Consider the following 22,432-nt stretch of genomic DNA (forward strand, 5'->3'; position numbering starts at 1 on the left):
TAAAGAGCTGGAGGAGAGCTAGACCTGGTGAAGCCTGGGCCTCTGGGCTGGGGCACACTCTCTGTTCTTCAATGTGTATTAAATTTTGTAGCTCTTCCACTTTCCTAATCTATGTCCATGGAGAAAGCCCTCTAAACCACCAGCTGAACCTGTGGAGGTTGTTACCTGTAAGCTGAGTGCCAGCAGACTCCTGACAACTGGAAAAAGTCTTCTCTCACTGTCCTTAATTTTTTAATTTGATTTAAATTCCCCACCTGTTTTATTCCAGCTTAAATTGCAGACTGCTGAAATTCAGTTGGTTATTTACTGGGCATAATTCTGTGTGGTTTAACCCCTTGAGATTAACTTTAACCCTGCCAATCCCAGCCACCAACTCTGAATCAGGATCTCTGCTCTGTAAGCACCTGCTCCAAGGCATTGCAAGTGATTAACAGGTTTTGTTTGGAAACACTGCATTGTTTGTTTCCAGGAGTAACAATTGCTGGAATTTCAATGCACACAAATTGTGGTCACAGGGGGTGGGTTTAAAAACAGAGGTGTTGGTATCAAAACTCCTCAAAATGGGGTTCATTCTTTTGAGTGCTGGACATCTCTTAGTTGCCTGGTTGGTCACTGAGGCTTCCTCCCTGCTTCCCAGCTGGAATCCAGAGTGGAGTGTGGCAGGGAGGTGTCCCAGTTGACCCTGGGACTGAGAGCTGCCCTGGCTGCTGCCAAAGACAAGGGGGATGAGTGTAATTAAATAATTCAGTTTGCTGTGAGGAGGATTTATAGCCTCAGCCTCAGACAGCACAGTTGTTGTTACCCATTAGAAATCTGGGCTTAATGCCCTCCCTCCCTGTCCTACAGAATTTCAAAGTGCCTGGTTTATTTAAATTGATAGATTCACTCCTATTGCATTCCTCCCCTCCTTCCAAATTGAGGGGTTGGATTAATTCTTCTGCATGAGTCTGTTCTCTGCTGCTGGCTCAGCAGCTGTGTGTCACTGGCTGCTCTCAGCAACCAAAAAGAAATGCTGATGGAATCTGCCTGCTTTTGTTCACAGAAAGATGAGCCAGATGCTTTTAAAGAATTGGGAACAGGCAACAGAATTGCTACTTGGTTGTTTTATGTAAGTGATACATTTCTGCCATCTGTCACTGCATATTCTATACCGTGGAATGATGTAATTCTGTTTTTCTTTCATTTTTTTTAACTGAAGGGACTTGCAAGTGAAGCAGCCACTAACTTTGGGTTAATACATATGAGGGGGGTCTTCTTACCCAAACTCTGTGGTTCTTCCATATGTCTTAAGGAGGATTTTCCCCCCACATTTGAGCATTAGCTTAAATCATTTGCCTGCCTGTTTATTTTTGTATCTGCATCAGTGTTTACAGCATGTTCACTGCCTTAACACTCGAGTGGGAGGGACAAGGCTGGGACTGCACTGGGAACAGAGGGGGTTTGGCCTTCTTAAGGGATTTATGTCAAAATTAAATTTCATTTTTACTAAAAAGTGAGATTTTATCAGCCTGAACTCACCTGTCCTTCCCCACCTGTTCAGATGAGTGATGTGTCAGCAGGGGGAGCCACGGTCTTCCCTGAAGTGGGAGCCAGCGTTTGGCCGAGAAAGGTGAGCAGGATTGATCCAGCAGATAAATCCACTCCTCCCCACCTACCCAAACAGAGCTCAAAAATGAACCTTTAAAATAATTGTAAGCACCTCTGTGCTGTTATAACAGTGCTATGATTTTCCTTAAGTGCAGCAACTGGAGCTGTGCTGGTGATTCCAAGGGCCCTGATATTCCATGTGTGGATGCAAATGCAAAACATTTAAATACTACAAAACACATATTGAAAATACTCAAACCTGTGAGTTGATTTAGTCTTGAGGCATCTGTAGGAAATTCTCCTGTCCTTTTTTCCTTCAAGCAAGGTTTGCCTTTACTGGCCTACTGCTCAGCTTTAGTAAATAATCTTGGCTTTCTTAAACTGGTCAGGAGTTGAATGAAATTGGCTTAGGATTTTTAAAAAAAATTAAGAGCTAAGTATATAGACATACAGTAAGTCAAAGGAGACTTATTCCTATGGAAACACATTATAGAACATGGAAAAGAGCCTTCAGTTTAAAAGAAGGCTCTGAAATACAAATGCACCTACCTTTGCTTTAATGTGTGTTGCACAGAGCACAGGGCTGAGTGTTCTCTGCCATTCCCAGGGAACAGCTGTGTTCTGGTACAATCTCTTCCCGAGTGGAGAAGGCGATTACAGCACGCGACACGCAGCCTGCCCGGTGCTAGTGGGAAATAAATGGGGTGAGTACCTGCCCCTGACCTGAGTCTGGGCTCTGCTGGGGGGGTGGCTTGGCTTTATTTTTCCTTTGGACATCAGAAATGACATTCTTTGTAAAGAAATAGATTTAATTTACTTTATCTACCTCATATCTCTATGTTAAATATTCTATATAGTAGCATGTTTCATTATGTGTATAAAGGCAATTAATACTATATCCACTTTAAGACTTTTTGCAGCTATGTCTACTTTAAGAGTTTTTGTAGCTTTGCAGCCATATTGGAAGGATTTTTGGTTGGTTGGTTATTTTTATTAGACTAACCTCACAGATTTGTGTGTGGCAGTGGGGTTGGAATGAGAGAGTCTTTTAAGGCCCCTTCCAATCCAAACCATTCTGTGAGTAAAACCCCTTAGAAAATTAAGATAATCCTGTGCTTAACCAGAAGCTGGCCTAGAGCACATTTAGCTTCAGCAGAAGAGGAGCTGACCACATGCAGTGATCCAATACCTTTGTGTCTTTGCAGTCTCCAATAAGTGGCTCCACGAGCGGGGGCAGGAGTTCCGCCGGCCGTGCACGTTATCGGAGCTGGAATGAGGCAGCCTGGGCTCCTGAGTACTCAGTGTGTGGGAAATGCACACTCCTGCCAGTTTACAACTGACTAACAAACACTCCACTACAGGTTCACCCCGCCCAGCTCAGCTGTGGACAGGACAAACGTGCTTTTGGTTCCTTCCAAATCCCCCCCAAGGTTTATCAACAGAAAATATTGAGGTTGACAAGTGTTACTGGAAAAAAAAAAAAGGACAAAATACAGATGAGGGCCACAACTTCCAGTGGTGTTGTGTGTGGTGTTCCTGTCACCATCATCCCTCTGAGCAGTGCAGGCAGCCAGGGGTTGTCTGGAGTCCTCCTCACACCTGCCAGGCTTAGGGCAGGATGATTGCATGGGAGGGCTCCCTTCTATGGAATGCTGAATTAAACCCATTCCTTTCCTCAATTCCCAGACACTTGACTCTTTGCTTTCCTAGAGTGCCTGACCACTGCAGGCATGCTTTGTTCTTTTTCCTCTGGAAAACAGGTTATTAGCATGTTTTAGCCTGGTTTTCCACTTCCATAAAAGCCCCACTTTTTAAACTTGTCTTCCTTCTCAGCCTGTGTGGAGAATTTGGCTTTAATCTTGACCACATGAGCCAGCAGTTCCACAGGCAGAGTCAGATGCTTCCATAGTGTCAGAGCAGCCTGGGAACGCCCACAGCCCATCTCCCCTCCTCTTCTGCAATGTTTGTCCACAAGAACAAATGCTGCTTTTGTTCTGTCCTGGCAACCAGCTCTTCCCTCTGCTCCTCGGGCAGTGGGGATGGGGATGTTCCCATCTTCATTAATCAAAATTGTCGTGCCTTAGGACACTGGAATTTCAAATTGGTTCTGAGACTTCAGGTGCTGAGGTAACACAGAGTCCTCACAGAATGCTCCCTGCCCTCGTCCTTCTCCCAGCTCTCCAGGTTTCAGGAGAAACTCTCAGCCTATTTATAGTCCTGAACCTTTTTATGATGCAGGCTCACTTTCCTGAATCCTTTCCCTTCCACAACAGGGTTTTTAGCAAAACATCCAAATAATCTCACTAGCAGAGGACAAAAATCAAAGGAAGCTGCACCTGCCTCTACCTAAACAGTCCAATTTTCTGGATGATGATGATTTACTGATTTAGGGGTCAAGCCTGAAGTCTTTACCAAGGGAAAAATTCCAATTTTGGTTAATTAGATTTTCTGCCTCAATAAAATCTTGACAGTTGAGCCAAAACATACAAAATCTATTGTTAAATGTGCTAGAAATACCTCTGGATTACTGGGAATGCAGTTTAAGGTACTATAGTTGGAGGAACTGCATACTTTCAGAAGACACTTTAAAAGGTCTTTGCTGGAAAAATAATTGTTAAATTTCTACTGAGCCTGGTAGCAGTGGGACCCACAGAACTGCCCCTCCTTAGCCCTGCACCTTCCTGAATTTTGCCTGGCTTTTGGCAGCTGGAAAACAAGGTCCATCCATAAGGTGAGAACACAAAGTCTGCACAGTCCCACCTCACATCTGTACTGCTCATTTACCCAGAGCAGGAGCTGATCTAAATAAACTCACCCCAGAACTGTTAGCAGAGCTGATCTTTGAGCACTAAATTGTAATTATTTAAAAAACCCCAAACCCATAAGATTTGTGCCTATCCGAATTTTCTCACTTTTTTTCATCCAGCTCTCTTCCTCTCCATTGTTCTCTCTTTTCTCTTTCCCGTCTCTTAGTTTGTTAAGCTCCAAAAAAGTAACCATGGCTGCAGGTACCTCCCACCACATCCCTGCAAGTAAAAGGGGACAATGAACAGTGGGAACAGTTGGGAATCCTGCCTTTGGGGCATCCATAAATGCTCATAGGGAAGCCAGTCCTACCTAGTAAAGGAGCACAAAACAAAATCTCTGTATTGCCATCAGGAACAGGTATGGAAAACACCTGCATTTGCTCTTACTATCCCATCTCTGTTCAACAGTCACCAAAGCATGAAAAAAAGCCAGAGTTGGGGAATTTTGCTCAGCAGTTCCCTCCCTCACCTCAATACCAGTGAGTACTTCCAGTGTCAAACAGCATCAGTCTCAGGCATTGCTTGGGGAGTACAAATGTTCTGGTGCACGACTTCTTAAAGCAGTGAACCACTCACAGATAATTCTTCAGGAAAGAATTTTCTACTTTTGACAGTAGAAAATTTGACTTGATTAAAGGAAAAAAAATCAAAATTAAATCTCCAGTCTGCTGGGACACATCAGGAACGTTCCAGATTAGGACAACAGGGTTGGCTTAGATTTTTAAACTGCAGACAATCCCTATTTCCTCTCCCTCCACTACAGTGGTGTCCATGCATCCAATGCTGACTGTGTAAGGGACTACACTGGTGCTGCTGCTTCTGCCTTATCCCATCATTTCTCAGAGGGCTTTTGGATCCCCAGCGTGGCTCCTGTGTGAATCTAGTTTTGTATTAAACATGATTGAAAACTGTCTGGGCTCACAGTGACTGACAACTGCCTTACTGTTACATTTTTTTGTAATAAAATTTTTAATGTAAAAAAAAAGTGAATAGGCTTAAAATAAAAGCCACTGCCAGTAGCAGTGAGAAATCCTCCACATCCAACTCTCCTTGTATGTGGCTGCTATGAATCTGATCACACAGAGTTTTATCACCATTTGTGGAAACCAAGCTCCTCTGTTTCCCTTCACCATCTCACTGGGCAGGTGCAGGAGTGGCTCCTACACCAAATTCCTGTTCAACACTAAAATTTGTGTCTCCACTGGGAACACACAGCACTAAAGGACTGCAAGAGGGGAGGGCAGATAATGCTGGGCTGAAAGCAGCATCAGCTGCTGAGGGTCCCTTTTCCAGGGTGACAAATCTATTTTGTGAAGCCAGAAGGTCAAACAACCACTTACCCTGGAATGGTTCTAGGGATGGGAAGAAAACACCAGAGACTCCAACAGCACAATAAACTCACATATGGGAAGGTCAGGCTGGCCTCTTCCATGACCAACACCTCTGGGGTTTGTACACCACAGCCACTCCTGGGCTTCACCCTGCAGAGCAGTGGAGCTTGTGCTTAATTCCCATCCTCAGGAACCTGCAAAAAGCACAGCAAGGGCTGGTGAGAGGCCTGGATCCTTTTGCCTGTGGAATGGAGCCGTGCGCTGCCCACGGAGCACTTGGCTTGCAGGTAGGGAGGGCACTGCCCCAACACAGCTGATGTGAGCACACATTTGAAATAAGCCTGAAGTGCACCGGTGCTGTTCGATTTTGGGTTGTGAAGGGGGGGGTTCCATCCCCAGCCACCCTGTGCTGCTAAGCTGCTGCCCTGCCCCTGCCAAGAAAGGCCTGGAAGGAAGGGAAGGGCTCTGGATCAGCCCTGTCCCACTCCAACCAGTGACTTCCCACCATCCTACCTGGGTCCCTGGGGCTCTTCTGGCACAGCTGCACCTCAAGGGTGACCATGGGGGGTCACCAGCATGGGAGGAACCCAGCAAGGGTAAGGAGCACAGCAGCTGCAGCTGAAAAGGCAGGGTAAGGTCAAAGATAGGGAAGGCCTGTGAATGTCACAGGGCGGGGTAAGATGAAGAGAAAGGAAAGGGTCTGACAGGATCACAGAATCCCAGAATGATTTGGGTTGGAAGGTTCTTAAAACTCATCTAGTTCCACCCCCTGCCATGGGGAGGGACACCTTCCACTATCCCAGGCCTTGTCCAACCTAGCCTTAGACACTTCCAGGGATCCAGGGACAGCCATAGCTCTTCTGGGCAGCCTCCTCAGGGCCTCTCCACCCTCACAATATAGAATTTCTTCCCAATTTCCCCATCTATCCCTGCCCTCTGTCAAGTTGATGCCTTTCTCCCTTGTTCTGTCACTCCAGCCCCTCTCCAGCTCTCCTGGAGCCCCTTTAGGCACTGGAAGGGGCTCTGAGGTCTTCACAGTTTTCCAGGCTGAACAATCCCAGCTGTCCCAGCCTTTCCTCCCAGCGGAGCTGCTCCATCCCTCTGCTCATCCTGGTGCCTCCCCTGGGCTCTCTCCAGCAGCTCCAGGTCCCTCCTGTGCTGGCCCCAGGGCTGGGGCAGCTCTGCAGGTGGGGTCTCACCTGAGCAGGGCAGAGGGGCAGAACCCTCTCCTACAGCTGGGGGAAGGCAGCACAAGGCTGAAGGACTCTGGAGAGACTGGACCTGCCCACACACTTGAGCTCGGCCCCATTAGGGAGGGGGTCTTTAACCACCCCACCCACCCTCCCCCGGCTGCTGGACTCTGACCTGGCTCGGAGGACTCGGGGATTTCACCACTGACCTGCAGCTCTCCTCCCCACAATCAGTGACTCATCTGGCTCCCAAACCGGGCTGTGGAGCAGCCACGGATCCCCCACTAACCCGAGCCACCAGCTGCCTCTTCCCCCTGCTAAACATCCACCAGCAGCTCCCCAAGCCAGCCAAAGCTGGTGGAGGAAAAGGAGCTCAGTCCCTCAGTCCCATGTCCTCCCCGGCAGAATGGCACAGGAAGGATCCTGGCACTGGGAAGGAGGAATGCAGCTCAGGAGCTGATGCGGAGCCAGGAGGGTTTTTCCAGCTCCATCTGGGATGGGGCTTGGTGCCCCGGGCACGGGGGACACAGGAGCGCACGGACAGGACGAGTGTAGTCACCTCTCCCTCCCAGTCCAGGAACGCTGCCAAGAGCCTGACAGTGTCCCTGGGAACGCGTGACTCACCGCGGCCCGGGGCTGCTCTATATTTAAGCATTACGGAGGCAGGAATGAATGCACGCAGTCAGGAGCTGCCTATCCCGAGGTCAGCACCAGGTTCAGGAACCAGTTGTCAGAGTTCACCACCGTGGCAAAAAGCATCTGCACCCCTTAAATCGTCAGAGAGAGAAAAGCTGGCGCAGGGAAGGGGTTTTTGTAACTGCAGTGAGTCAAAGTGAGGCCAGAGAAACTGCGGGGGCCCACTGTGCACATCCACGCTCCTCGCTGCTGCAGCTGCTGAGCCACTCCCCGCGGGAAAACTGGAGGTCGCTTTTACCCAATCCCACATTTTTCCCGGTCTTCAGATCTTGCAGTCTGGGTGCAACCGAGATATTTGCAGCTGGACTGAAAAGCTCTCAGGAGACTGGCTCGGGGAGGGAAGGAAGGAGAGTGGCTCATCCCCGGGGCAGGATAAATGGGCTGCCACGTTATGGAAAAGCAGTTACACTGCTTTTTACTCACCAACCTTTGTTTCGGGACCAGTGACAAACTAACAGGAAAGTTTCTGACTCCTCTTTACCCAGGCTCTGCCCTCTGCCAGCTGCTCCCTCCCCGCCCTGTTCGGCTTTCCCAATTCCAATTGATTTTGCAAACAGCCTGGGTGCTCCAGAGCCACCAGCTCCAGGCTGCATGCCCTGCTCATGCCACATTCCCTGTGGTTTGCCTCCTCTGCAGTCCTGCCAGCATTTTTTCCCTCTCTTCTCGCCTTCAGCTGCACATGGATCAGTCAGCAGGGACCGAGGGATGACAAAGAAAGCTGCGTTCTGGAACTGCCTCCAGAACAACCCTAAAAGGCTCTACATAAAAGCAGGACACCATGCACAGACACCCAGAGGCTCTTACACATTTCCAAGCTATTCCTGAATAGCTGTGTCGCTCTTTTTTACATTAATTTCTGCCAGGCTGTTGGCAAAGGCTGGGAGCACTGGGACTGTGAACTGGAGTGTCAGGCAGGGCAGGGACTGAGCCAGCAGAGACACCAAAGGCTCCACTCATTGCAAACACAGTGTAGATCTCTTTAATCCAGTTTGCCCTGCACTGGGGCACCGACAACAAATTCCAGGGACCATTTCCACCCACGACTGACAGAGCAGTCCCCAGCGTGGTCTGAACAGCAGGAGAGGCCCAAGCTCTCCAGTACTCCTGCAGGGAAGTCCTCATTTCCCCAGCACTCCCTCTGCCATGGGCCAGGGGTGACACAAAAGGCTTACTTGAGGCAGGGATTTGACTATTCCCAAGCGGCCAACCTCCCTTTCCCAGTGTTCTCTGCATCTGGGTTTATCTCCCCAAAGGCAAAGCTGGTTTGAGGTTGCCCTGGGAGCTCCTGCACTCCTAAATGTGCCCTCACCCCTAAGTCAGCCACAGGCCTCAGAACAGGTAGAACAAGCAGGCAGCAGCTGCCTCTGGCTCCACACCATTGCACGGGAGAGGGACTAACCAGCCTGTTTGCTCCCTTCCCCACTTCTCTGACTTACCTACGAAACCAAGACTTGGCTGTGGTTCCTCCTCCTTATCCCACGTCTGGAGCTCATCACCCAGGGCCACGTGCAGAGACACAGGCAGTGCCATGGAGCTCTGGCCCTTCAGAAGCAGCAATGCAGCGGGGCTGAATTTCCTGCAAAACAATAAAATGCCAGAATTTGCATTTGTGTTTGGCATAGATTTGAAATGCCTGCAGCCCAGCTCCTCCTGAGAGGCAGTGCTGTGCTGGAGCACATCTGAAAAGCTTTCTAAGAGCAGCCAGAACCTTCCCACACCATTTCCCTTCTCTATTCCTTGTCAGTGATTTGCTTTGTCTTTTGCTGTTGGTGTTCATTTGGTTGCTTTCTTTTTAATGAGCAACTTTGAACCCTCCACCAGCTGAGCAGGCCCCTGGGTCCTGGCAGACCTGTCCCACTCCAGAGCCAGGACCTGCAGCTGCCCCACAACCCAGTCCCTGGCTCAGGTCTCAGTGCCAACCTTTCCTCATGGATCACCTGTGCTACACGTTTAATTTACATTACACAAGAGCTATAACAGCCCTATAACATCAGCCACATCAAAGGCAGTACTCACCTACCACACTGATCCTGGAACTGGAGGTGATGCCAAGAATTGCCAAGGAATTACAAAGACTCCTGAATGCAGGCTTTGTAACCTCAAACTACTCCAAGCTGCTGGATCAACCCCTCCGAGGCTCCGTGGGCCCTTGGCATTTGCTAGGAGCAATACACCCAGCAGCTAGGCTGGCTGAAGCTCTCATCCTACCGCTCCATGTGCCCAGGAGGCCTGGGGAAAAAGGCAAGGGGTGCTCCTCAGCCTGCCTGAGCAGCAGAAATTTTGGGCAGAGAGATACTCTCATGTCCCAGCAGGCTGGAGAGGGAGTGCAGTGCCCTGGGGGGACAGACCCCACTCAGGGATGAGGGAGGGGGTCCCTCTTGGTGAGCTGCAGCCCTGGTGCCATGGGGACCGAGCGTGTCCCAGTGGGATTGTGCAAACTCCCAGCTCTGGGAGCTGAACTCCCTCCGTATCTCGGCACTGCACTTTGCACCCCAGCTGCCGTGACCTCACGCCAGCTCCCCGGGCAGCGTTTAAAGTCCAGGCAGAGCGGTGCCACTGCCTCCTACCCAGAGCAGCTCATCCCCGCTGCTGCTGCCCCTCTGCCTGCCCGGGGCTCGGGGCTCGCACCGCAGCATGCGGCTGCTGCTGGGGGCAGCGCTCCTGTGCCTGACCCTGTGCCTGGGGCAGTGCTCCGAGGAGGCAGCACCCGACAGCCCCGGCCAGCAGGACTCCCAGGCAGTGTCATCCTATTCCGACTGGGGCATCGACACCATCCGGGATGGCTTTGAAACGGTGAACAGCTACTTCGACTCCTTCTTGGAACTGCTTGGGGGGAAAAACGGAGTCTGTCAGTACCGCTGTCGATATGGTAAGTAAACCTCACGGCTGCTGGCTCCTCTCTCCTCGGCCTTTCCTCTCTTTCTTTCTCCTTCCCTGGGGCCACGACCAGCTCCTCCTTCCCAGGAGCTCTCCCCGGCAGTGCTCAGGGTCACAACCGCTCTGCCAGTGCCAGCACGGGGACACTGAAGCCCCTTCCCCAAGAGCAGCCTGCTCTCCAGGCACCGCGCTGAGCGCACAGGGCAGCCGGAGAGGATGCAGCTTTCCCTGCAAGGGCACACAGGCACCCGGGCTGTCCCTCTGCCCGGAGCCTGGGACAGGACGGGGAGGGGAGGCTGAGCCAGCTGCCCTAATCTCAGCAACCTTCGGAGTGTCCTTATCGTGCAGCTGTGAGCTGGCCGGTGCCGTGGGCTGGAGGAGGAGAGATAAAGGGGACAAACCACACGTCACTGGGAGGAACCTTTAGTACTCAAGGCACAAGGAGGCAGCTCCTGCTTGCTTTGGACTTCACTTTTTGGTGATTTACCCAAAAGTATTAGTTTGGTTTGTCCTGGGGGCAGGATGAAGGAGGTGACATCCTGGAGAGGGCAGGGCAGGGGATGGGGTGCACAGAGCTGCAGTTTGTGGGGTGACAGGGCCACAGGCAGCACTGGCCATCACCAGGGTACCTGTGGCAACGACCTGCTTAGGAACCAGCCAGGAGTTTTCCCACTGACTGTATCCTCTCCTCATCCTCCTACAACTGTCCCACAGCAACATCTTGTCCTGTCACCTCAGCCTACCCAGCCACAGCTGCCTGTCAGCCCCTTGCCCCACAGCTTCGCCCCACACCCTTAGAGACCACCTGGGAAAGTTGCTTGTGAGCACAGGGGGACTTCAACCCCTCTCCTCCCTGGAGCATTGTTTTGCACAGACAGACTCAACCCTTTGGGGAGACCCCACTGACTCTGTCTCAGTCTGTATGGATCCCATGGACCTCCTGCTCTTCCCAGGCCAGCAGCCAGGGCACTGGGACAAAGAGATGCTGCAGGGTTGGGAACTCAGCTCCCTGCCAGGAGCAGAGGGGCCATAAGGAGATTAAAATCAGTCTGAAAGTTACTGAGTTTTTTGTTTTGTTTCATAAATAATGTCACAGAACCACAGAACAGGCTGAGTTAGAAGGGACCCATCAGGATCATTGAGTCTAACTCCTGGCCCTGTGCAGGACACCCCAAGAGTCACACCCTGTGCCTGAAAACGTTGTCCAAGCACTCCTGGAGCTCTGGTAGCCATGGGACCACTTCTCTTATGAGCCTGGAAGTGCCTTCAGTGCTCAAACACCCGCTGGGTGAAAAACATTTTCCTGACATCCATCTAATGTGTATATATGTGTCCTCCCCTCCTGCCAGCTCTGCTCCCAGGCCCCACACTGAGAACAGACAGGAAGCAGCAAGCCAGGAAGCTCAGCCCCGTGGGAAGGAGGGAGCCAGGTACCCCAGCCCATCACCACAGCCCCACAGTGGCCCTGGTCCCTCAGCCTGGGGGTCCCTCAGTCCTCTCTGCAGCAGCTCAGGAGGGCCATGTGTGTCCCCAGTGCCTGGAGGAGGTGCCCCCCCCCAGACCCCCCAGCACACAGGATGAGCCCATCAGGCAGCCTGTCCCATGCTCATGGTGTGGCAGCCCCAGGCCATGTGTGTGACAACCTCCTAAAGGTGCACTCCATGCTCCAAATTCAGAGCAGAAAGGGACTTGCCCTCCTTAAGGTAGAGACTGAAACTCCTGGCAGTGGGGAAAATGTGGCTGGGACTGCAGTGTGCCTGAGGTAATGCTGATATTCAGAGCTGGTTTCAGGGAGCCTCAGGACTCACCACATAACGCAGGAGTTACTGCTTTTGGACACATCCAGAGGTCTCTCCCTGCCTGTCCTTGTGAAAGCATCTCCAGAGAGCAGCACAAATCTCTGCTCACACCCAGGAGCACCCTGCATCTCACAGCAACAGTGCTTCACCTAGAAAGGAAAACAAGCCCATCGTTAGCCCAGTTCTCATCCTCTGCTGAACAGCTCATTAATCACTGCCTGAAGGAGGACACTACTGAAATGCTGCCCACGTGGCTCCAAGGGGCTTCCTGGTCCCTTCCAGGACCGTTTGTCCTTGCAAATCTCTGGCATAGACATTGCAGACTGGAGAGGATGCCAGGATGGTCCCAAACCAGTGAGATCCAGTCCTTGCTCACAGAAGGATGAACACAAACCATCTTTGTGCTGAATCAGGGCCTGAATGCTTTTTTCTCCAGGCATGAAACAAAAATTATTCCTTCTACTTACTTTCATTTCAGCCAAGAGATACCAATAATAGCTTATTTTGCCACGGTAAAGGTCAGGACTCACCTGTGATTGCCACATCCATCTTCAGCTGAGCACTTGGCTGTTCCAGCTGTAAGACTCTCCTGATTTTTCAGCAGCTACTGAGGTCTGAAAACAAGCAACTTGATGGATGACTCTCTTAAATCAGGACATTAGGGTTACACTAGCATTTACTGGCAAATGTCCTCCTGCTTACAAAATCTCACTGGGCATCTCAGGGGAAACAAACAGCCTGAGCTGGGAGTGAAGCCCTTGTAGCTTCCTCCTGGCCACACAAGACTTCACTGCTTTGCTCAGCATTTGGTCCTGAAGGGCTTCAGATGAGGGGGCACCTCCAGGCTGTGGGAAAAGAGCCTTCAAAGCCAGGCTCTCTCCTACAGGGCACACAAGGCTGGGTGTGTGCAGGCACCTCTGCTCAAAGCCTGCCTGCCTGGGGCACACAAACAACAATGGACCACCCAAACGTGCAAGGAGCCCTGAGACCATCCATTCACCCAAAAATACACTCAGCTTCCCCTGCCAATGTCCCAACACTGCAGTGCCTGAGACCTCCTGCATTGCCAGCAGCTGTTCCAGCCAGCTGGCTGCTTTCCAGCCTCTTGGAACAGCTACAACAGCCTGAGGGTATTAAAATGCATCAGGGAAACTCAACTTCAGTTCTAGGGCTGTGGCAACAAGGCAGTGGCCTGAAATCTATCTTCTTGCCTGGAAGGATGGGCAAGCAATAAATGATAACAGGAGCACTGAGTCAATGCTTGTAGAGAGGCAGGAATGCCTGATATTCCTGTTTTGCCTTTGCTTTCCTGCTACCTACAAAACAAGATGTGGGAGAGAGGTTAATTGTGGTGTCTTGGACTTGACCTAGCTGAGAAAGAGTACAAAGGGGCACTTTATAAGTTTAAAAGCTCTACTTTTCAGAGGGGAGGAGACAGGTTTCCTACAAGGGCTTATCCTGAAGGCAGTTTGATGTTTTGTGGGATCAGCACAATCCTTATGTGAGCGTTTTTTTTTTCCTCAGGCCAGCTTTCTAGAACATTATAATAGCTGTGACTGGGGCTTAACTGAAGATCTGGAAACACAGCTATCTTTGGCTGGGAACTGGATAATAGAGGGAGAACTGGATGATCTTAAAGGTCCCATCCAACCCAAGCCATTCTATGATTCCATGATCTCCACATCCCCAAAAAGTCTCACTCCTACTCAGACTTGCCATCTTATCCCATTAACTGTCAGTGTGCTGCAGGAACAGAATTTTTACAATCAGTATTACAAGCAAGACACTCAAATTTGACTCCATCCTGCAAAACCCACAGCAGATTTTGAACTTTCCTCTGCCTCCTGCATCAGTTCAGGAACATTTGAATTCTGAGTCCCAGTTCCCACCCCCTTCCAAAAAAACATCAAGGCTCTTTTGGAAGAGGAAAATTGCCTGTTGGCATCTCACAGCTGGATAGGATTTCAGTTTGTTATTTATTTGTAGCAAATCTGTTATTTAAGCAAAACAGCTCTGGCAAAGTTTAATTGAGAGGTGCTGGGAACACTTCTACATAAGTCCCTCTGAGGCTTTTGGCTGCAAGGCCTTCCCAAGGGCACAGCAGATTTATGGTTGAATTAACCATTGGCATTTTAGGTACCTGAACAGAAAAATGGGGAAAGTGTCTTAAATAATTCCTGGTGCTGACAAGAAGCAAGAAGTGGAAATTGAGTTTAAAAGAACCCAACCCTGCCTTGAAGGGCTGAGTTAGATCCATTTTATGTCTATATAAATTCTCTAGCTGTGCTCAGGGAAGCAGAAACTTAACCCTTCATGTGACAGGCTTCAGAAGGCTCAGCTCACCAGAGTTTTTGTTGGAGCATTCCCACAGTTTATGTTTTCCTAGAGCAGGGACAGGACCCAGGGAATGGCTAGAGCTGTGTCAAGGCAGGGTTAGGTTGGATATGAGGAAAAGGCTCTTCCCCCAGAGGGTGGTCGGGCACTGTAGGCTCCCCTACAAAAGTCAGATTAAAATGCTGCTGGAAGGTACTGGTAGAGCTGGCTGTGAGCTGGACTCTTCCTACATTTGGTAAATAATTATTCACAGAGGGAGTTCTTGCTCCTTTATGCATATTAAGCAGACTGAGGAAAGTGCAGAGATTAAAGGAACAGAAATTATTTGCAAAACATGGCAGTGCATCACCATGGGCAGAAAATGGCTCAGAGCAAGATCAGACACACAAGGTCTGGCACAGTTTGGAGGAGATCCACAGCACACCAACAGTCCAAGAATGAACTGAGGATAGAAAGAAACCCCCTTGCTAGGCCAGCAGTGTAAGCAGTGGTGTTTGGGGATGCAGACCAAAGGGGAGCTGCTTTTTGGACCTAGTCTTGGGAAGATCAGCTTTCCTAACATTTGTCCTGTCTTTCTTTCCCAGGGAAGGCTCCCATGCCACGGCCTCACTACAAACCCCAAGAACCCAATGGCTGTAGCTCCCATTTTCTGGGGCTCAAGGTACCCGAAAGTGTATGTACTGTCCCACCCACCAGTCCCAAAGGATGCAGCTCTCCATCACATCACCAGCTCATCATTCTGGGCAAGGAAAAGGCTGGGCTGGGCTGTGCTGGGCAGCTCGGTGACAATAACCTAGGTGCACACAGCAACACCTGAGTGCATCCTCCACACCTGTCCCTTCACCTCTTCTCACACTTTTTGCCTCTGCTGAGCACTGAATGAAACCCACAGGCTTTAATACTGCACCCACTCGTTATCTTAAAGGCAATTAATGAAATCATATTGGAATCACCAGGAAAAGCCCTCCCAGGAGGCTCTCAGAGCAGGGATTCCTATTTAGCTCATGCATTATTGCTGCCCATGGAGTCTGCAGCTATTAGGCATTCCTGCTCTGACAACTCCTCTCTTTGCAGCCCATTTTTCATGTTAGGTTTAATTTCTGAAACTCTATTTCACTGCAAAGCTTGTGGGCATTTCTGTGGTGCCTCCTCTATACCCAGGCAATCGTGAGTGCAACAAAGGAACAATTAATCTCCTAAATTTTACATGAGGAAGGGCAAAAAGAGGAATAATTCATAACAAGCTAACAAGTCCAGTCTCTCCAGGAGACAGGCCTTCTGCTCCATCACCTCCAGGGTCATTAGCTAAGCTTACAGGGAGCAGAACTCCCCTGACCATGCTGCGTTTGTCCTTGGCCTCAATTGCATCTCTGAGAAATAAGGCATTAAAATACTTATGGCATGTTTGTTAGGCAAAAAAAAATGGGACAGTGTCATGTTGTGGGGAAAAGAGGAAAAGAAAAAAGGGGCCTTTGCCACTGTTGGCAAGGACATGGAGCTCTCTGACAAATGAGAACTAGAAAATGGTCATGGAGGGGCTGTTTCCCACCTCTCTGCGAGACGCTGATTCCCTGGGACACAGAGAGAAGAGAATGTGACGAAGCCTGCACCACTGACACCACTGTGCTGCTCCCTCATCCTTTAGATGGTGAGGGAGCAGCACACATTCCCTCCTGCTGCCCCAGCTATCAGGAATAGCTTCTGGAAAAGGAGCCAGCTGGGCTCTGCAGCACCTCACCCTGTCACAGCTGTGTGAGCCTGAGGCCAGGACCCAGCCAAGGGACGCCTCTTTTCTCTTCCCCCAGCTAGACTTGGGCATCCCTGCCATGACCAAGTGCTGTAACCAGCTGGACATTTGTTATGACACCTGTGGGGCCAACAAGTACCGCTGCGACGCCAAGTTCCGCTGGTGCCTCCACTCCATCTGCTCCGACCTCAAGCGCAGCCTGGGCTTCGTCTCCAAGGTGCAAGGTAGGACCCTGCCTCACATCCCCTGTGCAGGGAGCCCCTTCCTTGCCAAAAAGAAGCAAAATGCTGCAGTAGGGAGCAGCATCTCTGTCCTGCACTTGTCACAGGTGGGTGAGAACATAGAGATCTGCCCCCTCTGCCGCACACTTCTGTCCCAAGGCTGGAGACTTACAGTTATTTGCATTTAGAAAACATTACAATGTGTGAAAAAAAACACAAACAACTCTGGACATAATTCATTCAAAACTTGGAGGCAGTCCCAGACAGTTCAAACACCTTCATGGGATACCAAAAAGCCTTCCAGGGCCACTGAGGCACACACTGAAACCTGTACATGGCCAGGGGCCAGCAAAACTGAGAGAGCCAAGGACAGGGCTCTCAGGGATCTGGTCACAGATAAGAGATGATGATGGCACCATGGACACACCAGTCTGGGTGGTGGCTGAGCCACTGCAGGCAGCTCTGGATGACTCAGAAGTGCTAACAAACTCTAGTGATGTGCCAGCAGCTCAAGTGCCACCCTGGTTTTGCCTAATTTAAAAAGCCTCAGCCTGCAAGTCTGAGAAGAGCTTTTTTGGTAACCTTTGCTGACCCCCTGCTCTAAGGTATCCTTAAATATGCATTTGTTTTCCAAAGGTGCAGCCTGATTAGGACACATGGGAAGTCTGCATGACACCAGCACTAGTGCAAATGGCTTCCTACCTGGTCACAGATAAATGCACGGAAAGAGTGCCCAGGCCAGCAAGAGAAATCAAAGACATGGATTGAGACATAAGTGCTACAGGCTGAGCACAGCCAATCTTTCACGGTCACCCTTACCAACAGCTCCTCACACAGCCAACTTCTTCCCATCTCTTCAGATTTTCCACTTTTTTATATGGTTCCTTCTTGCTCTCTGCTTGCAGCAGCAAAGCAAATGTAGATCCTAGGGAGTTAAGGTAGAGCAGAGCCCACATTCCTGGGCTGAGCCAAGCCACCTCTGCCAGGCAGGAGTAGATTCCTCCAGCACCTCTGTCCTGGCTGCTGTAGGAGGCACAGGCAACACCAGTGAACATCTGAACCATACTCCCCTCACCTTGGGCTCTACAGATCCTGTCCCCAGGGCTGCTCTGAGCAGCTCCTGTCACAGTCCTCCTCCTCCACAGCCATCCCAGCTCTTATCTGGCATCCAAAACCTTGGTTTTCCCACTGACTCACCACAGCCTCTCCAATGCCTGCCAACTGAGCAGCCTCCTGAGGGAAGAGGAGCTCTGAGGTGTTTGGAGAGGCTGAGATAGGAGAAAATAGTCCCAAAGGCAAGGCTTTCCCAGCTTCATCATGCATACAGCAGTCAGTGTTGGTGCCAGTAAATAAACCCTAAAGACCTAATACTAACCTATTTATTTACTGACAAGCACTTTCAGGGTTGTTTTTGGAATGTGGAGGGGCTACTAGTCAGGCAGTCAGCTGCTCCAGCTGCTGCAAGATTTTTCATGCTGGCTGGCAGCTGGCATCTTAACTCCCAAAAAAGCCCAGAAAGGTTGGTTAATAGTGGCCACAGGCAAAACTGAGAGGAGAAGGAGCAATGTGGGGGCCTCCTGGGAAATCTGTTTAGTAAACAGTGCTGTTTGCAGAGCCCCAGATGATCCATCAACCAGTAGGGCCTCAAAGAGGCAAGAAAGGAGGGGTTTAGGGGGGAGAGAAATTAATGCCACCCTGGGGAGAAAAGGGAACCTCAGGATAACAAAAATGTAGTTCTCGGAGAGAAAAGACGACAGCCCACGCTTCCAACGGCAAACCCCATGGAGCTCAGCACAGGGCTCGGGCTGGGGCGCTCGGGCTGCCTGTCCTTACCTGGCCACCCTGTCCTTCTCCACAGCCTGTGAATCCATGGCAGACACGGTGTTCAATGCCGTCTGGACCCTGGGCTGCCGGCCCTTCATGAACAGCCAGAGGAGCGCCTGCATTTGCAGCGAGGAAGAGCGCGATGAACTGTGAGCAGGAGCAGCTACCCGGTGCCCGTGAGCCGCTGGCAGTGCCCCTCTGCAGCACAGTGACTCCTGTCAGCTCTTGGCATGGGCACCCACGGCAGCCTGGGGCACAGCAGAACCAGCCCATGGACAGAGGGCAGCCGTGCCTGCTGCCCGCCGCAGATGCAGCTCCACAGCCTCACTGCTCCTTCCCAAGCCCACAGGATCCCAGGCCAGTTCTCTCCAAGGCAAGCAGGATGCAGTGCGTCTTATAAACACAGGACTTAGCTTAAATACATACTATTACCTCCCCCCACCCTGTAACTCCCTAATTTGCAGTGCAAGGCATTAGGTTTCTGTAAGCCCTGTGAAATTCCCAGTCCATGGATATGCTATGTACATTTTTGCACCGTTGGTGACAGACTGAAGAGGGGTAATTTTCTTTCAGTACCTTGCTCACACCCATCCCTGACACTTTCCATCCTGTCATTACATACCCTGACAACCCCGCATATTTAAATACTTGGTGGATCCTAAACTGATTTAAGACATCTGGAGATTTCTTAAGCATGAGTTAAGGGGAAGGGCTTGAGGTGTTTGTGGTACACAATTGATATTCAGGACCAAAGCCCACCATTTATCAGATGTGAAATCACAGCCCTCTCCCCCAGTCTCAGGACAGGAAGCCACTTTTCTTTGCCAGTGTCATCCACATCTATTTAATTACTTTTCTCCTTCAGCATTTAACAAAGCTTTGCCCTTAGGATCCCTTTTTACACAAAGTGGCTGGGTATCCATCTCCATCTCTTGCACGAGCGAAACAGGAGGCTCACAGGATGAGATATTCCAAATTATTCTGGAGCCTTATCTGTCAGGTGACAGGACTTATATGCTACCTCTGTGGGGCTGCTATCAGCAGCCTCAGCCACCATTCCTTCTAAAACGTGGTTAATACTCCCATCTGTTATGGGGAGCTTTTGTTGCACGCAAAACCAGAATTTAAAGTGGTGCATGGCATTTTGCCTCCACAGAACACTGGCAGACAGCTTTCAGCTGGGTTTCTTGTTGGAAGGATGTTGCTACTGGGTGTGTGCATGCCGTGCCACGTAAATATTTCAGCAGCTCCTGCAAACATATTTATGGTTATGTTCTTCCATCTGCCACAGAGAAGTTAAGGCTGCAAAAGGGTGATTTAACAAGAGTGGAAAGAGTCTGCCTTGGTTGCTTTTCTTCCAGTTTAAATGGGTTTAAAATATATGCATGGAGCTATAAATTATTTAAGCCCTGTATTCCTATTCCTGCCAGTCATCCTTGCCTTACAGTGAACAGCCATGAGACGTTCAGCTGGCCCCAGGTGGGCTGGAACAACAAGAGCCCCTGGTATCCAGACCAGGAAAATGGAAGTGACTGCGTGAGGTATACTGGGATGTTTTCCATCACAGAGGATTTCAACACTGCTCAGATGTAATGACAGCCTTTCCTTGCTCGGCTAATGCCACTGGAGAGGGAATTCTGCATTGCTGAGGTTCACCGCTCTGTCAGAGCATGAGGCTGGACACACAGACTTGATTATCCAGCTAAGAAACACCTACTTTTGGCTAGGGATGGGAGGGAAACATTCCTCATTCCAGATACTGCCCAAACTTTGTATTTTGTTGGTGAAACAGTGCCTGTGGCCAGTTTAAATGTGAACCTACTCCTGTGATTAAATGACAAAAAAGAAGTTAAAATAGCTATATTGTCAATGTTCAATAGCCGACTGCATGGCAAATATATGAAATTATCTTAGAGTTCAAGTGATATCAGATTAAAGCCAAGCAATTGCTGGCAGGTGATGACATACACTGGAGAAATCAAAGGGTTCTGAACAAAATCTCTGTACCCAGACACTGATGGTGCTGGAGATGTCGCTAACATAAATCATCGTTTCTCACTGCTTTCAGACCACCATTCATCCCAAAACCCTAGAGACTGCTGCAAGCAGGCCAGCTACTGAATAAATTCATTTTTCACTGTGGTAACGTGAAAAACCCACTAGCAGCTTTACAAGGAAATATTTGAACCTTCAAGTGGTGGCAGTGACTCCAGCAAAGCAGCAAGTAATCCTGTGTAGGACCAAACCAGTGCATGAACCCCAGTAAAACTGCAACCAAACTAAAACTGGCTTCCCCTCCATGCCTCTCCTACTATCCAGTGATGTACAGCCATGGAAGCTGCTGACCACAGGATTCTCCAGGTTGCTGCATGAACCTTGGGTCATCTTGAATTCCACCCTGCTCTGGACACAAAGACACCACTTTGCTCATCCGGTGGCTTCCTCTTGACTTTGTGAATTGGCAGGATTGTTTTCAGCTGCAGAGTGGAAAAGCTGCTTCACATGAATTCGTCTAATAGTGTGCACAATAACTGAAATAAGCCAGGAAAGGAACTTCTCCCTCCATTGCTCCCCCCACATCCCTTCCATATAAACAAACAAGACCAGTTGATTCTCCAGAAGGCACCAGATAATTAATTTCATTTCCCAGCTCTTGTTTTATTAAAACAAATATATTTAGCAGAGGCTGCCTGAACAAAGAAGTGACAGTGGGAGACTGCCCCTGTGGTCCTAATGCAGATGTGAATCAGCAGCAGCAATCCTAGGAGAAGCCTTTTTCCTTTCTTTTTCTTTCACATATGGTTGGATAACACATGAAAAGTGTCTTTCCATTTATACCTACTTATCATCATAAAAATATTTTTGTTTACTGTAACACACACAACACTTATTTCCAAGATTAGAAAAGCAGCCATGAAGCTATTTAGAAAAATTATTAAACTCTCAGCCATTAAATGCTCATTCCTCAATGGAATCTCACTTGCCAGAACAAATAAATCTGTGAAATAGGTTGAAATGTTTGCGGTGATTTGTGACTCCCCTCTAAATGGTCCCTTCAAATGGATTCTCTTTCCATTTGAGAGCAGCAGCAAATTTTGGCTTTTGCAGTAATTTGGCTGCTCCAAGCAAAGCAGAACACAGGTGATGAAGGTTGGGGGGCTTCCAGCAGACCTCCAACCATGTAGAACAGAGCTGCACACTGAGGAGCTTCTTGTAGAAAACCTTGGGAATGCACTGCAGAGCCACTGCCACTGGTGGAGACGGATCCTTCTCCTCATCCTCCAGCCCTGCCTGTCCCACTGCTGGCTGTGCTTCACTGGTTCTCCTTCACTGTGCTGGTTGTCCTTCACTGCTGGCTGTGCTTCCTCCCTTCCACCCCACACCCCTAATCCTTTACCACACAGCTCAGTGAAGCCCAGAGGAGCTGATCACATCCATTATATTTTCTTCAGAAGGAGCTTGGCAGCCTGAAAAGATTCCTGACAACCACGATGCCACCACCATCACCAGTAATTGTGTCCCCTGCCATGGCCACTCAGACAGTGCTGCCGTGTCTCCTGTCACCAGGCTCACTGGGGACAGCCCTGTCCTGAGAACTGCCCACATTACCAATGATTGCTATAAATAATTAATGTGCATTCCTCTAATCCTCTGTTGGAACCATGGCCTTGCTAACCAGGGCAATGCATCACAACTTCCAAACACTTGGCAGCAGCATGCACGGGAGTGGGGTGTTTATAGATGTTTAATGGTGTTTCTCTTACAATCAAGGTGCTATAATAGCACTTAGCAAAGGCATTTTTGGTGGTGTGAGAAGAGGGAGAACAATAACGATACACTAAATACAGAAGGAAACACTATCAAACGTCATGCAATTATCAAAACCCAGTAAAAAAATCAAATCTCATTAAATACCTTTTGCTATTTAAAATCACATTTAAATGTGCCTGTGATGGATCTGAGCTTTAGCTGCCTGTAATGACAACTGCATTGCTCCAAGGAACTTACACATGATGAGA

The 22,432-nt window shown here is 49.6% G+C and overlaps 2 protein-coding genes and 1 long non-coding RNA gene across 7 annotated transcripts in view; 2 read left to right on the plus strand and 1 right to left on the minus strand.

Moving 5' to 3' along the window:
• The window catches only part of P4HA1 (prolyl 4-hydroxylase subunit alpha 1), a 37,808-nt gene extending 32,375 nt beyond the window's left edge, over positions 1-5,433 (plus strand). For 3 of the 4 annotated variants that reach the window (XM_053984098.1, XM_053984096.1, XM_053984095.1), the window contains exons 12-15: positions 1,043-1,108; positions 1,541-1,609; positions 2,195-2,291; positions 2,793-5,433. In XM_053984098.1, coding sequence (XP_053840073.1) covers positions 1,043-1,108; positions 1,541-1,609; positions 2,195-2,291; positions 2,793-2,863 — 303 coding nt within the window. In that variant the 3' untranslated portion in view covers positions 2,864-5,433. The remainder of the gene's footprint in view (positions 1-1,042; positions 1,109-1,540; positions 1,610-2,194; positions 2,292-2,792) is intronic. The other variant, XM_053984097.1, reaches the window with a different exon arrangement.
• Positions 6-2,222, minus strand: LOC128810930 (uncharacterized). The gene is made up of 3 exons (XR_008438179.1): positions 2,137-2,222; positions 1,519-1,651; positions 6-149 (listed from the first exon to the last, which is right to left on the minus strand). It is a non-coding gene; the product is annotated as an uncharacterized LOC128810930 (long non-coding RNA).
• Positions 5,434-10,167: 4,734 nt separating the features above from the next.
• PLA2G12B (phospholipase A2 group XIIB) lies at positions 10,168-19,814 on the plus strand. Of its 2 annotated transcripts, none has more exons than XM_053984103.1 (4): positions 10,168-10,480; positions 15,206-15,294; positions 16,427-16,592; positions 18,448-19,814. In XM_053984103.1, the coding sequence occupies exons 1-4, from the start codon at positions 10,246-10,248 to the stop codon at positions 18,564-18,566; spliced, it is 609 nt and encodes a 202-aa protein (XP_053840078.1). In that variant the 5' UTR covers positions 10,168-10,245; the 3' UTR covers positions 18,567-19,814. The 2 variants fall into 2 exon arrangements, with proteins under 2 accessions (XP_053840078.1, XP_053840079.1); XM_053984104.1 differs by having other exon boundaries at positions 15,206-15,282.
• Positions 19,815-22,432: the final 2,618 nt, after the last annotated feature.

The sequence above is a fragment of the Vidua macroura genome, chromosome 8 (genome assembly GCF_024509145.1).
Source record: "Vidua macroura isolate BioBank_ID:100142 chromosome 8, ASM2450914v1, whole genome shotgun sequence".
Taxonomy (NCBI): Eukaryota; Metazoa; Chordata; class Aves; order Passeriformes; family Viduidae; genus Vidua; species Vidua macroura.

Excerpts from the sequence above, each read along its gene's own strand:
- PLA2G12B (XM_053984103.1), top strand. The coding sequence starts at position 10,246 with ATGCGGCTGCTGCTGGGGGCAGCGCTCCTGTGCCTGACCCTGTGCCTG. Across the intron at positions 10,481-15,205 it reads TCAGTACCGCTGTCGATATG|GGAAGGCTCCCATGCCACGG; the intron begins GTAAGTAAACCT and ends TTTCTTTCCCAG. Across the intron at positions 15,295-16,426 it reads GGCTCAAGGTACCCGAAAGT|CTAGACTTGGGCATCCCTGC; the intron begins GTATGTACTGTC and ends CTCTTCCCCCAG.